This window comes from Zingiber officinale, chromosome 5A, assembly GCF_018446385.1.
Source record: "Zingiber officinale cultivar Zhangliang chromosome 5A, Zo_v1.1, whole genome shotgun sequence".
Classification (NCBI taxonomy): domain Eukaryota; kingdom Viridiplantae; phylum Streptophyta; class Magnoliopsida; order Zingiberales; family Zingiberaceae; genus Zingiber; species Zingiber officinale.
In genome coordinates this window covers 514,126-528,950 of record NC_055994.1, presented here as the reverse complement: position 1 = coordinate 528,950, position 14,825 = coordinate 514,126, and the positions used below count along the sequence as shown (strand labels likewise).

Below are 14,825 nucleotides of genomic sequence, written 5' to 3'. Positions count from 1 at the left end.
GAGGTATTCAGCAGTTAAGACTTTTCCAATGTGCATAATTTTTCAAACCCCCAACAAAGAGATACATCATGAACTGAGATTTAAGTCAAAATAAAATGCTACATTGGAAATGAAGAGTTCCTAAAACAATTGAGCATTCCTAATAGAGTGAAAATCCACATTGGGTCTGATATGGAATCATATCAGGCCTAATATGGAGTCTTTTTGCTGATTCTTTCTTCTTATATTTTAACACCTTCTAAAAGTCAAAATAAACAATGGATAGCATATTTGAACTCCTTGCAACACCAGGAATCCATAGAAACTGAAATGGGTACAATCGGATCTCTCTAGGTCTATCAGTGTGTTTTGACCGAAATTCACTAATGGACCTAAAGACATCATATTACACTCATTTCAGTTCCTGTGAATTCCTGATGTTGCAAGGAGTTCAAATTTATTATTCATAGTTTATTTTACCCTCTCTAAATGTATTAAAATGTTATCAAAAAATTAACTAAATTTTAAATGTCGTTGATGAAAGAGGAGATAGGAAAGAGAAGAGGGAGAAAAAAAACAACAAAAAAAAATTGATTGGTCAGGAGGATAAAAAAGGAAGTGCACTTGAAAAAGTACGTCTTTTGATAAATACCAAAATAGTATACGCTTTTTGATCAATTAAGATGTCTAGGCGCGTGATTTGATAAATTACCGTTTAATTTTTGTTCATTAAATTATTGATAAATATGTCGTGCTTCACCCATTAAGATAATATTTATATTTACCTCAGAATCTAACAGCAATAGAGTGAAGGGGAGAACTCTGATTTCTAAACGTAAAAGCTTGACAAAAAGAAATTGAATTCCTCTCTATTTATTCTCTGGATATGTTTTTTTTGCCTGCTGAAACTTATTTATCGATTATAGCATTGAAGAACACAGTGAAGTGCAAATTTCATTCTTCTGTATCCCTAAATGTATGGATTACATCACTACAAATAAAATGCTAGCATTGCCAACTAACTTGTACACTTTGACAGTTCCTCTAGCTGCATACAGTGGAAGGATCTACGATCTGTGACCTTTTGATTCTGTTCATGGCACAAGCAATAATGTTAGACCTGAAACAGTAAAACAACAATCAGGAACATTGATCTTGGTAGATTGCATTTAACAATTTCAGATGAAAGCATAAAATTGACAAACTATCTCCATACAAGCACATAGAAAGAGTGTTCCATGAATATAACAAGACAAACCAATCAAGAAAAAGTCATGATCGAAGATCAAAATGATCAGGTTGAGGCATTCAACCTACAAATATAGACAGAAGATGATTCATGACACACCATTGGTCCATTGCTTTGATGCTTTCCATTGTCAACAATTGTGTTGTGACAATGGATGTTCAGGTCAAATGGTGTGATTAACAAATGAGTAATACACCGACAGAAAGAAGAGGAAACAAGATCATGATCGCATTCCACAAGCCATGTTCGTCGGCCTTTCAATGGAGTGATTAACAAATGGAAGAGCTCCTCTGGTTGGGTAAGAAAGCATTCTCCAATTGTAGATGATACGGTGCATGATAGAGGGGTCATATAGCTGATAGGATCGGAAGTCAAACCCACGCGGAGGTCAGAAGTCAAGCCCGCGCGACGGTCAGAAGTCAAGCCCAAGTGGCGGTCAAAAGTCAAACCCGCGTGACGGTCAGAAGTCAAGCCTACGTGGCGGTCAAAGACTCAGCGTACATGGAGGTCAAAGGTCAAGATTACCGAGCGCTCAGGGTTGAGCCTATGTGGTATTTAGGGGTTAGGCCTATATGGCACATGGCAAGTAGAAACGCTGAAGGTAGGGCGTACAGTTCAAGGTAGGCGGACTAAGGTGTACAGATCGGGATTTACAGGGCAAGACATGCAGAGCCGGACATACGGTCCAGGACATACAGTTCAAGGTAAGCGGGCTAAGGTGTACAGGTCGAGATTTATAGGGCGAGACATGCAGAGCCGGACATACGGACCAGGACGTACAGTTCAAGGTGAGCGGACTAAGGTTTACAGGTTGGGATTTACAAGACGAAGCATGCAGAACAGGATATGTGGGCCAGGACGTATGATTCAGGAATTACAGGATAAAATACGGAGCAGGGCCGAGCATGCGGGACGAAACTTAAGGAACGACAAGTGAAGGCCTCGATTGGCAGGGCGGTAAGCGTAGGTCCGGATTTATCGAAGGACAAATGTAGGGCTGGACATACAGATCTGGAATTACGGGACGACAAACACAAGCCAGGGAAATGCGCCAAGGAACGCAAGTCTGTTCCCACAAGTCAAGATGTGCATGTACGAGGACCCAGTCCAGGGTTAGCGGACCAGGGCGGGCACACACTATACGACAATCAAACTAAGGAATCATAACAACCTGTCAGAGAATAATCACCGTTTGTCAGGGAATATGTTAACGGTGTAGGGCTCATTGCCTACCGATCCCTCCTCAGACCTATAGGAAGATGTCATGTATCATTCACCGCCAGACAAATCCTGACACCCAACATTCCCTAACACTCGTCAGACTCCAAAAGTACCCGCTGTCATATAAAAAGGGAGGCTTTTCCTCCTACAGAGGTATGCTCACTCATTTTTTCACCTTCGTCTTTTACTTTTCGTCCTTCCACTGTGCTTCTGGAGAAAAAGTACCTGACTTGAGCGTCGGAGAGCCTGACCCGGGGACTTTTTCCCTGATTCTTAGTCTCTAACGTGAGGGCGGCTTGTTTGAGTGTGTACAGAGCTCTCGTCTCATCGTCCCAATTATCACCCCCCGTCATTCACTCGTGGAACCCTTTCAGTAAGTGTCAGATCAACAAGGCATCTTCACGACTTTCTATCAACATCGAGGATAGCACAGCCAACCTCTGTCCGACTCAACTTCCGGGCAGGATCAGTAGATATTGGAGAACTACAGAAGAATATGGAGTTTCAAGTGGAATGATGAGCAAAATCTAACTTGAAAGACTGACAAATAAAGTTTGTAATTAGGGATTGCCAATGGATTTCAGTGAATTGAATCAGAAGCTTTATAATTTTCATCAGTCCAGTCATTGTGGCCTAAACAAGCAACACAGAACAGTAGGCAATAACCTCATTGGATTGGAATGCCCATCTTTTGCATAATGGTGAAGGGAGATTTCAAGCTGATGATTCTCAGGCAAGATCATAGAGAATTCCAGAAATGCATCACAATCACCAGCTCATTGAACAACAACTAGCATAAGAGTAGGAACAACTAACTGTACTTGTGCAGCACTTATCTGATCAAATGTTAACAACAGGAAGAGAAACACAAAGGGAGCATATGAACATCACTCACCATGATCTCCCTTTCTGATCTCATATTTCTTTATCCAGCTACCCCCAATTGTCCACGCTATGAACAAGTAACCAGACCTTCGATGCCTATGAACTCTGGAAATTTTCCTTCCAGTTCAAGCGTGCTCCTCACTGCCCTGTAGAGCTCCGACCAGGAGGAGTATCTCCAAGAGGAGTTCTCCTCCGGCAGACCGGCAGAGAACGTCAAGTTGGGACTCGGAGGACATGCAGCCGCCACGAAATCCATCATGGTGACGGGCTTGATCGGCGCTTGTGGAAAATTCAAAGCCACGTTATCGACTTTGTGTTCGTAGATCTTGCCGTTCCTATCCAGTTTGTACCACGACGTCCCCTGGAAAGTTCCCCGAGCCTCCCACGGCACCCTCGGCACGCCCTCCAGCTCCCACCGGATCAAGATTATGTTTTCCGACGGCTGCCATACCCGGAAAATCCGGAGCTTTATCTCTTTAAACAAAATTTTGCCGTGAAACCTCACCGCCCAGAAAATGAGCCTGTAGTTCTCGACGCCATGAAAGGTATTAAGCGGATCGATGAAGACGATGTCTTCCCTGGAAAAAAAAACAGGGAAAAGAGCAAGTAAAAGCGAGAGCAGCCAGTCAGAAACGCAGCAAGATCAAATTTTTCGGGAAATTCGATACGGAGGAGTACGGTTCGCACCGATAGATGTCGTAGTTGAGGTCTCTGGCGAAGAGGGTGGGCAGGTCATCGCGGAGAGTCCTCACGGCGAGGCCGACGTTGAGGTAGAACTCGCTCCTGTGGCCGTTTCCGCTGCCGCCGCCGCTCCCGCCGCCGGTGGCGGTGAAGGGGGGCCCGTGGGGCAGCGAGAGCGGCTTCTTCTCCTGCACGGCGTCGAGGCTGAGGGAGGGAGGGGGGAGGTCGAGCTTGGTGAACGCCGCGGGGGGCGAACAGGGCAGCCTATGGGAAGGCTTTTGCAGGCCCGGGAAAGGAGGAGAGGAGAATTTAGGAAGCAAAGCCATTTCTCTCTATCTTTTCTTCCTTTGCTTTTCTTCTCAAACTCATTCCATGGCCATGAGGGAGAAGAAAAAATTCACACATTTATCTTTCTTGAATTTTTGTGGCTTCGATCGATCCAAGCAACGAACAGCGTATATATTATTATTATATTATCCAGACGAAATTTAAAAGTCAACTATCTAGAAAGTAAACATGCATATATATAAAAATTCAGAAACAGCAATGATTTTGTTAAGCTAAATACCATTTTAATACAAAATTTTGTCAATAAACAAAAAACAAATTTGGAGCAAAAAAACAAATTTCACAAGCCTGGTACTAATTTCTTCTTCTCTTTCCAAGGGAGGGAGAGAGGAGCGAGGCAGGTGATGGATGAGCACAGTGAAAGTACGAAGAAATTGGAGCCAGGCTCCTCCTCCCTTCCCGCCATTTACACCTCCACCGAATCCTCAAAATCCCTGACAATATCAACTTACACAAGAAGACAGAAATCACTATGAAATAATTTTCTTCCCTTTTTTTTAAATTAATTGCCCATAATGAATCAGTCTTTATCTTTCCTGTTTTTTTCCTTGCTCTGTACTGCTATAAATAGACGCAGCAGGGTCGTTAATGCATCCCTACACTTTACCTTTTCTCTTTTTCTCTCTTCTCTTCCGATCCATGTATATATCGGAGTCATAATTCACATCGGGAGCCGGGGAGTCGAGCGAAGCGAGAGAGGGCATGGGGAGAGGGGAGTATGGAAGCGGAGGAGGAGGAGGGGCGGCGCCGGCGGTGGTGCCGGGGTGGCTGGGTCGGCTGGTGGAGGAGAGCTTCTTCGTCAGCTGCGGGGCCCACGAGAGCCGCAAGAAGAACGAGAAGAACATCTTGTGCCTCGACTGCTGCTCCAGCATCTGCCCCCACTGCGCCCCTGCACACTCCCACCACCCTCTTCTCCAGGTCTCTCTCTCTCTGCTCCAATCCCATTTACTATTATTAACACACTGATCTCAATCCTCTCTCTCTCTCTGTTTTTTTTCCCAATTCTTTCTGTGCTGTGTATGTTTCTCTGCATTTCACGATAAGTGCATATACCCTTTTGCCCTCGAGCACAGAGCGTCCTTTACCATGCACTGCTGCCATCAGAGGAGTATAATTGTCATCTTGCCTTTTCCCCTGCTCCTCTGCTTGGTCAAATTAGTAGTAACGAACTCTCTCGATTTTAATTATTCACTCGAATTCTCATTCCTGTGTTTATTTTTGTTATTGTATTGAAATTCAGGTGAGGCGATATGTGTACAATGATGTGGTTCGACTGGACGACCTTGAGAAGCTCATAGACTGCTCTTTTGTCCAGGTACTTAATTAATTCAGAGAAATTATTGGTCTGCTCGTTCGCGTCCAAAACCAGTGACTTCGTCCACTGTTCTCGCCAGCCCTACACCATTAACAGTGCCAAAGTAGTGTTCTTGAAGCCGAGGCCTCAGTCTCGTCCTTTCAAGGGCTCAGGAAACATTTGCATGAGCTGCGACAGGATCCTCCAGGAGCCTTTCCACTTCTGCTCCCTCTCCTGCAAGGTGCGCGCTCTGTTTAATTACGAACCCTGATTCAGTCAAACGAATCGGCGCGTGTATGCAGGTGGAGCACGTGCTGTCGCGGGGGGAGGATTTGTCGAGCATCCTGTTCCGGTTGCATGACTCGGACTTGGCCTTCTCCCGCTTTGAAAATCTCCGGATGGACGGGTCGGATCTGATCGAGGAAGTGGAGAGCCGACTGGCGCCCGATTCGATCCTGGAGGATCCGACGCAGTACGACGGCAGCTCCGGGTCGAGCGCCGACCGCGCCGCCGGCCGGGGCCCGAGGAAGAAGAAGACCGGCGGCGGGTTCCTAGTGCTGTCGCTGAGCAGCAGAAGGAAGGGCGCTCCCCACCGATCCCCCCTCTCCTGATGCACGCACGCACGCACGCACCATGCGCTAGCTGTAAAATCTAAGCTTGTAATTTGTGCCAAAGTTGTGCTGGTTTGAATGCGGATGGAAGTGAGAGAGTTCATGGCTGATGAGCATCCCCTTTACTGATTAGGAGGGCACGGTGCTCGCCAATTTTGTTTTGATGTAATGTGGGATGCACACTTCGACCAATTTATATGATCATCTCACTCTACCTTTAGCTTCCTTCTTTGAAAACAACTTCGAACATTAATTGTTTGGATTTATTTGATCGGAGCAATTGCACTACTTGAGTTGACTTGTGAGGGTTTTTTGGTGGAGATCTAGCTGGCTACTTTATTCTTTGGTGTAGAATTTAAGCATGTGTGGAAATTCTGTCTAGATTCATTTTACTTTGAATTATAAGGTTTCTCCGAGAAAAATAAATATTTCTACGTATATTAATGAAACAAAACCATATCTATTCTTTGTTGTTCTGACTAGTTAAAAACTATCTTCTGATATAATTAAGCTGAGAAATTAACAGACTGCTCGAGATTAATTAGCAGTCTAATTAAGCCCTGAGTTGTAATCTTGCATGCTTCACGTGAACTGGGTTTATATTTTATATAGTTTACATGCATATGTGAAGTCAAAGAGAGAGAGAAGAGAGCCATTAGAAATTGGAAAGGGGACCAATCGTTTTGGTTGGCACCACAACGCAATCCTCTGACCTATAAAACTAGTAATTTATGTATTCATTTATTTTGTCCGAAATTGATCGAGGCAGTAAACTGAGACGTAATTTGATGAAAATTAGGAAAATTCTGTGTTATCTTATAATACAAGGAGTGTTGGTATCTAATTAGAAAAAGACCCTCCGACATTTAAATCAGTGTTTAGTTTTGGAGATAAAAGCAATAAACTGTAGTAAATGACATGTACAAGCAAGAAACATCACATATCTCCGTCGGTAGATGAAGATTTTTTTTATAATATCACTGTTACATTGTGCACACATTTTAAAGCATTAACACGTTTTCCAAACACTTCTTAAAAACTGACATCTTTAACATCTTTTCTCAAATGAGATAGTAAATCACTGTGATTGACATATGGGAAACTTTTAAAGGACGATTTATTTACTGGCAGGATATTCTCTATCATTTTTTGTATAAAACTTCCAAAAAAATACGATATAACATGTATTTGGGTCCCGCTGTAGACTGCCCAGTCGCCACTCGGTCGGGATATCGCTAGCTCAGGCGTATAGAGTGAAGCTACTGACCTATTCTTCACTCGACTTTCCTATTGTTAGAGGGACGCATTGTGTTCAATTGGACCTAAGGTCTGATCGGCAAGTACAGTAGATTAGATAACTTAGTATTTGACTTTTAATTTTAGTTGCAAGTCGCGGAGGATGGTCGTTCGGACGGTCTAGTCAGCCTTTCACATCCTACTGGCTCTGAAAGCCCGCTCGGCCAACCTTGCCTAATCTGTAGTCCATAATCTCATGGTTCATCTGACCATATATACGATTTTGATCGTTTGACTTTAACCTCCACGTCAGCCAATCTTCATTATTTTGACCCACTTTTTGAGGACCAGTACAGTGTGAATCTTATACACTAGAATTAGAATACATGATACATTATTAAACTTTATGGAGTTGGAAGAATGGGAGTCTTGACGCAACGGTAAAGTTGTTATTATATGACCAAAAGGTCATGGGTAAGACTGCGTACCATGAATCTTTTCCCGAAATTTCGCATAACGAAACTTCGTGCACCATATTATCCTTTTTTATGGAAATTGGAAGAATACCTCTCAATAATAACTAATAAAGTTCAGAGTGAGATCAGAAGCCGAAGGAATATATTTACTAAACATTAGTAGAACATTTTAATCCTCTTCACTTCCAGCAGTGAGTTGCTGGATTCCTCGATCTATCGTACACATTCACAAAAATTCAGAACTTTCATTTTGTGTAGGCCTCCACTCTTCTCGTCTCATTCCAAGGACTACTCCATCACTGATTAAAGTCTCCAGTGATTATATGCATCTATAAGCCTGTCTGCCTCCAATTGATAGCAGATCGAAAAAACTTTGAAACAACCAAACTTCTGGGGACAGTAACAATTGATAGCTGATCTCTTCTCTACATGTTTTTAGTCACAGTCTATACTTCAAGTTTTCACTCCAATTGTATAACCTCAAATGCATGCCAGACTACCTAGTAAAAGAATTTAAGTCAGTGAACTGATCAGATCAGAATCCTCATAGCATCCGGATGATTCTTAGCTAAGATCATGGCTGTCACTTTGCACTAGCTGTTTGAAGGTCAAGTCTTATCAACCCATCACTTGGTGCATTTGAATTAGCTTCATCTGGTCATCGAGCAGCAAGTAGTGGGTTCACCTGATCACCAGCTTAGTGACTCTCATTCCTCCACTCTCCCTACTCCCTTGTAGTTTTAGCTAGCTACTATTACACATCAAATCACCCCTTTTAACTAATCTATACATATAAATTAAACATATACAATGGAAAAGAAAGGAAATCTCGGCCATGCTTTAAACTGAATCCAGGCTTCTGTGTGGTCTTGTCGTTTCACATATTGTTATATATCCAATTCATATATCTTTCCTTGATGAGTCTTGTCATTTCCCCTGCTTCTTGTATTTTTATGGTTGCAAAAGAAAGATATAGTTTTGTAATATTAATTGAAACTTGTGCTCGCTGCATGGATGCTAGCTAATTCTCAGTCCTTCAGGTACATGAATACAAAAGGCTGAGACCTCCACTTTCTTTTTCGCAATAGGCAAGGAGTCACATGAGCTAGGCAACATGATGGTATCTTACACTTTACAGATTGACTATGAATCCGTTCAATTAATGGTGAAAAGGACCTCATTTTGACTGGCGTCCATGACAGTGACTCTTCCCACTTTTACTCCATGGATGCCACTGCTTGCAGTACAGCTTCATGAATGGCTATAGCAACTTTTTTTTTCTTATTTTTTTTTACTACTATCATTCACCTCTCCCATATGCAGAATGTGGTCCATAGTATTCACCAGACTCACAGTCTTTTTGCCTAATTAATACAAGGGTAACAAAAGATAATCCAAGTGTGGTGGCTGGGGTTCGGGGAACATGCACCACCTGAGAGGGCACTCATGGTCATGTGATGGAGCTGAGTTAGTCTGGAGTAGTTGCTCATAGCCTCACACTCATCCATCATCACTGAAAAGATAGGTGGGTGTGTTAATTTGCTGGCCATCTTCCCCCCACAATGATTGGAGTGTTTAATTTGCAGACAAATTCATGTCTCATCCTTCTGCAGGCTTCCACATGCCTTCTCCCCCCACCTCTCTTTACCCTTTCAACTCACTACTTTTGGATGAACTGTTTGCTTTGGCTGGGATCGGCACCACCTGCACAATTAATAATGATGCTGTACCGGTGCTGATCCCTCTTCTAGGGCTTTTTTAATCGCTCTTTCTGCGTTGCAGGGGAAATGGAAGCATGCAGGCATGTAACAGAGGTTTTCAGAGCCCTATCATTGTACATCATTTTGACCATTGGTCTCCCACTACAATAACTCCAAACACATTTTCTGCATGTATGTGGAACAAGGGCACGCAACAAATGCCCTCCTCTTCTTACTATTTACATATTCACATCGCGCTCTCTCTCTCTTTTTCTCCCGATCTACGCAATTAACTGTCGCAACGGTATGATATGATCTTGTCTCCCTCCCAATTAACGCGCCATAGATCTTGATAAGTTAATTACTGAATTTTTCTGCCTCGCGCAGGGATGAGAACGTAATTCTTCGGATCTAGTTGCAGTATATATTAAAGATTTTCTTTGCTTTCTTATCGCTAGATTCTGAAACAAGATAGATCTACGTATGGAGGTTGGTGATAAAAGAAAATTTACAGTTTGACTGTGTTACGTATATGAGATAAAACTCTAAAAACTACGTCGGATTAATTACTCCTACTTTTGATTTGACTCCGTTGACGATCACGCGTACAAAATTGAGAGAATTACATTTATTATTAGAAAATCCGTACAAAATTCAGATAATTATATTTATTATTAGAAAATCCGTAGCCGCCAAGTTTCAGATCCAAAAAATAAGATTTAAATTCTCATCAAAACCTCCGAAGCTTTTATTACTATTTTTAATAATTTATATTTTTATGATATTTAGGTTAGAATTTGTCTATATCAACATCTTGTTTTATTAATTTTAATTTCTTTCGAGAAATATTTTTTTTGATAAGAAATTTATTTTTCTTTATGATATGGTATGTTATGAGTGAACTCAAAGGTAATGCAAGATCTGTTGGTGCAGTTGATATTAATATTCAAACTTGAGTTTTAATGAACGACAAATGTGTTAAAGTTAGGTGTTGTGTGATCTAACCTTTTTACCAAATATGTAGGACTTGACTGGTCTGACATCAGGTTGAAATTCAGCTAGATCTGGAAAACCTAATAGCTGGTGCAAAAGTCTAAATAGGTTAAGGTATGACCCGATACCTGATGGGAAGTTCGGTTGAATCCATAGGACCAAACAGCTGATCGAAGTCCAATTGAGTTTACGGACTTGACAACTAGCGATACGACCTGATGGACTGAAGTAAAGTCAAACGATTCTACATGGTAAGTAAGATAAGTTACTGGAGGAGAGTGTCCAATGAGGACGAGTCCCAATTAGGAACTTTAGGCGTATGTCTAGTTTAAGTCTATTTTGAAAATCTAAATTAAGATCATGACTAATTTTTGATCTTGGAAAGACAAAGACTAATTAATACTATTATTTTATTATTGTGCTAACTTTGTTTTGCAGACTATAATTTATTTTTGAATTAACATATTTTATAGGACGAAAAGAGCAAAAATCAACCTTAGATGAATAATGTCCGAGACGCCTCAAAAGTGCTCTGAGGCACCTCGGATCAAAGCTTGGAGGCACCCTGAACGAGCTGAAGGCGCCCTCAAAACGATAAGAATCGTAGATAAAGTCTTGAGGTGTGGAGGCGCCTAATGTGCCTCGAATGCGCCTTAAAGTGGTTGAAGGCGCCCTCACGTGGATAGAAGCCGAAGTTTGCGCAGCTTATCGCAACCAAAGTTTCCTAGATGAAGTTTGCACTTGGAGACGCCTCAGACAAGGATGGGAAACACCCTAAATAGTCTATAACAGGAAGGTTCACCCAAGTCTGCAACACAATTCATTCATGACTTCTATAAGCGATCTTTCAAGTTTTCGGCTGCTCCAGCTTCGTCCTCCTGCTGTGCTGCTACGCTACTGCACTTGACTATTACTGAGAAGTTGTCCAACACCGAGCTTGATCCGATTACCTTCAAAAGTGTTGGGTAACAAAAGTTTTAATTAATGTACCTAATTACTGCATAAAGGAAAGTGTAAGTTGTTACACTTATCTTTGTTTTACTATTGTACTGGATTCCCTCTTCCGGCAGTTTCAGAAGAGGATTCACTACAAGAAAATTAAGATTTTACAACACTTAAAAGATAACATTTTTTGTAAAAAAACGTTGTCTTTTTTTTTAACAACAATTTTAGTGAAAAGCGTTGTCTATCTCTTTATTTTCTAACTAATATTAGACAACGCTTTTTTATAAATCATTGTCTATCAGTAATTTTTGTGGGTCACCTTTTTTTCCTTTTTTCACCTCCCAAACGACAAAAATACTTCCGAGGTACCCTCTAACTTGATCTATTTATTTATTTTGTGTGTTTTTTTTGAAATTTTTACTGTATGTGCTTAGATTTGTATATATCTATTAATTGTTTAGGAAAAAAAAATGAGTTGTTACTCCACCCATCACTACACCATCTACCGATGCTAGATTCTTGACTGAGCAACTTAGGTTGTACTTTTTTGAGCATACATATGTACCCTTAAGGCCAAATATCTAAATAGGATTTTTTTTACCCGGTATTGTCCAAACATAATAGAACTAATAGATTATTATAACTTAGGTTGTCTAGTTTATTGTAATCAGACAATGAATCTAGATCTATATGTCCAATTTTACAATAACCTAATTAAGGTAGATGACCTGACCTACTCCTCCTTAGTCCAGAGTACCTGGTAGGAACATTAGTTTCTCCCCTACTGTTCTAATCGACTACTTAGGTATACGGTAGTCTGCTTGTCCATTTTTGTACTACCCTAGTAGGGACTTACCATTTGGTGAGCTTTACTCCCATATTACATTGAATATCATCCATATGTACTTTTTTAGGGTGAAGAGAGTACCCACCGTGACTAACTCTCTCTCTCTCTCTCTCTTTGTACAAAACTATATATTATATTAAGTCCTCACCACCTATATTTTTCCGGTCACATCCCTCAATGTTGCGATGATGAGACCATCCCACTCATTTTTCCTTTACGCACAGTGCCAACGATTCGAAGTTAGCATTACATTACATATCTTTTATAATATCATACATACATATATCTAGCCTATTCACCCGAGGGTGCATCCACATGCCTCATTGTCATGTGCTAACCGCCATCTTTTCATCCATAGGAGTCAATGTCACCCAGGACATGCTCATTCTGCTGAGTGAGTATGATAGTATTGGATAGCGTCAGTTAGCCCTAGCACATATAGAGGTCACTGCTCAGAGGGGTCTAGCTTGGAGAGTGGGTATCTAGCCTCAACCACCATTCCGGATGAGGACGATGAGGGTATCCCACCAGTCATTCTGGCCGAGGCCGATGGGGCAACTGTCGCCACTAAAGGGGAGATGCTAGAGTTCATTTGATGAGTTCTTTGCACCTCTTCCTACCCCGACTCATCCTTCTACCTCACTCTCCATAGACAAGCGCCTCGCCAGATTAGAGGAGTCTTCCACCCTAATCGAGCAGTCCATCACACAAGGGTACACCACCCTTTGAGACGAGATGACTACTGGATTTTGGAGGATTGAGGAGCAGGTATAGGTGATCCTCTAGGCTCTACATATCACTGTTCAACCCCCACCTCCACCTACTGATGATCCCTTGACATTATTATGTTTTATGACTGTACTTGGATATGTTGTTTGATTGATCGACCTACTTATTGATTATATTTTACCTGATTGATAGCTTCCCTTGATAATATAATGATTTTGTTTTACAATAGATTAGGACTTAATCTCTCACTTCATTTTTCTACAAGTAATTTTTAAATTCTAGGCAAATTCCTTAATTATGTTTTCACAAAATCCCAGTTTTCTAGGTGTTTCAAAACTATTATGGACTTAGCCTAGGACTTCCCCTAGAAATCATGATCCTATAATTTTAGGCAATCAACATCTCACAAGTATACTGGGATTATCTTGCTTGTGTATTCAAAAACATGAAATGGTGTGAGATGCTTAGGTCTTTGCCTGAACTCCATATGCTTATATCAGTATATAAGCTGGATTAACACACTTAACTTTACTAACCTAGTGAACGTTACAATCTTCAAGTAGTTAGTTAGCGACTAAAGGTTAGGCATCTAAGGATAATTTTTAGATGAATATTATGTTTAAAATAATATGAGGTTCAGAGAGAGGATACACTTTAAAATATTTTGAAATTCGCTTCTTTGAAAAATTCATGCAAACACTTTATGTTTTGAAAATAACTTATAAATTTTAAAAAATATCCTTGAAAATACTTGAAACTTTTATTCAAAACTTGCTTTAACAATTACTTTGAAAAATCCTTGTAAAATGTTGTGTCACAACTTTTAACTTTGTCAAACTTTGCTTGAAAAATATTTTTAAAAATGCTTCACAAAATTATTTTGCTTAATTTCTTTAAACACACTCTTTAAAAACTATTTTGAAAACTTACTTGCAAAACTTGCTTTTCAAAAGTTACCCTAAAAATTTAACTTTGAAAATTACTTTGCAATATTACCTTAAAAGTTATTTTGAAAATTCCTTTTAAAAAGTGTTTTGAAATTTGCCATAGAAAATGGTTTGTAAATTCTTGTAAAGTTAATCTTTGAATTTAAAAAAAAAAATTGGACATGCTTTGTAAAATGTTTTGTTTTTGAAAAATACTTACAAATGCATTGCAAATTTTGAAAATCCCTTCGAACGTTCCTTTAAAAACACTTTGAAAATTTCCTTGAACTCATCAACTCCTTCCTAAAATAGACCTACAAGTTTTTGTGAAAAATTTTCCTTTGGATTTTTTTTATGCTTACTTGCTCTATTTATCTGCTTTATACCCGATAAGTTATATTTTTTTTTGATGAACGACCAAGGGGGAAGTTTAGAGTTTAAGTAAAAAAAAACTAAGAAAAATTTGAAAAACTTAACTCTAAAATGATCAAGAGATTAAAATAGAAAATTAAAATTAGTTAAATTTCTCTTAAATCATTTTTGTTATATCAGTGTATTTTTTTCTAACTTTAACACAGGTTGTCATTGCATCAAAAAGGGAGAGATTATTGGTGGAGTTAGCATAAATGGTCAAACCTAAATTTTGATGAATGACAAATGGATTAAATTAGGTGTTGTGTGATCCAACCTTTCTACCAAGTATAC

At 40.2% G+C, this 14,825-nt stretch overlaps 2 protein-coding genes across 4 annotated transcripts; one reads left to right on the top strand and one right to left on the bottom strand.

Moving 5' to 3' along the window:
- Positions 1–907: 907 nt before the first annotated feature.
- LOC121979198 lies at positions 908–4,501 on the bottom strand. Of its 3 annotated transcripts, none has more exons than XR_006111334.1 (3): positions 4,022–4,501; positions 3,345–3,912; positions 908–1,069 (listed from the first exon to the last, which is right to left on the bottom strand). XR_006111334.1 is itself a non-coding variant. In XM_042531136.1 (2 exons), the coding sequence occupies exons 1-2, from the start codon at positions 4,339–4,341 to the stop codon at positions 3,402–3,404; spliced, it is 831 nt and encodes a 276-aa protein (XP_042387070.1). In that variant the 5' UTR covers positions 4,342–4,500; the 3' UTR covers positions 3,226–3,401. The 3 variants fall into 3 exon arrangements, 1 of the variants encoding a protein (XP_042387070.1); XR_006111333.1 differs by having other exon boundaries at positions 908–1,099; positions 4,022–4,500; XM_042531136.1 differs by lacking the exon at positions 908–1,069 and having other exon boundaries at positions 3,226–3,912; positions 4,022–4,500.
- A 379-nt stretch (positions 4,502–4,880) lies between these two features.
- LOC121979199 (protein RGF1 INDUCIBLE TRANSCRIPTION FACTOR 1-like) lies at positions 4,881–6,488 on the top strand. Its single transcript, XM_042531137.1, has 4 exons — positions 4,881–5,281; positions 5,604–5,678; positions 5,758–5,898; positions 5,960–6,488. Exons 1-4 carry the CDS (start codon positions 5,066–5,068, stop codon positions 6,266–6,268), a joined length of 741 nt encoding a protein of 246 aa, XP_042387071.1. The 5' UTR covers positions 4,881–5,065; the 3' UTR covers positions 6,269–6,488.
- The last annotated feature ends 8,337 nt before the right edge of the window (positions 6,489–14,825 follow it).

Coding starts and splice junctions, on each gene's coding strand:
- LOC121979199 (XM_042531137.1), top strand. CDS start 5,066: ATGGGGAGAGGGGAGTATGGAAGCGGAGGAGGAGGAGGGGCGGCGCCG. Junction 5,282..5,603: donor CCCACCACCCTCTTCTCCAG/GTCTCTCTCTCT, acceptor ATTGAAATTCAG/GTGAGGCGATATGTGTACAA. Junction 5,899..5,959: donor TCTGCTCCCTCTCCTGCAAG/GTGCGCGCTCTG, acceptor GCGTGTATGCAG/GTGGAGCACGTGCTGTCGCG.
- LOC121979198 (XM_042531136.1), bottom strand. CDS start 4,341: ATGGCTTTGCTTCCTAAATTCTCCTCTCCTCCTTTCCCGGGCCTGCAA. Junction 3,913..4,021: donor CTCAACTACGACATCTATCG/GTGCGAACCGTA, acceptor TTTTTTTTCCAG/GGAAGACATCGTCTTCATCG.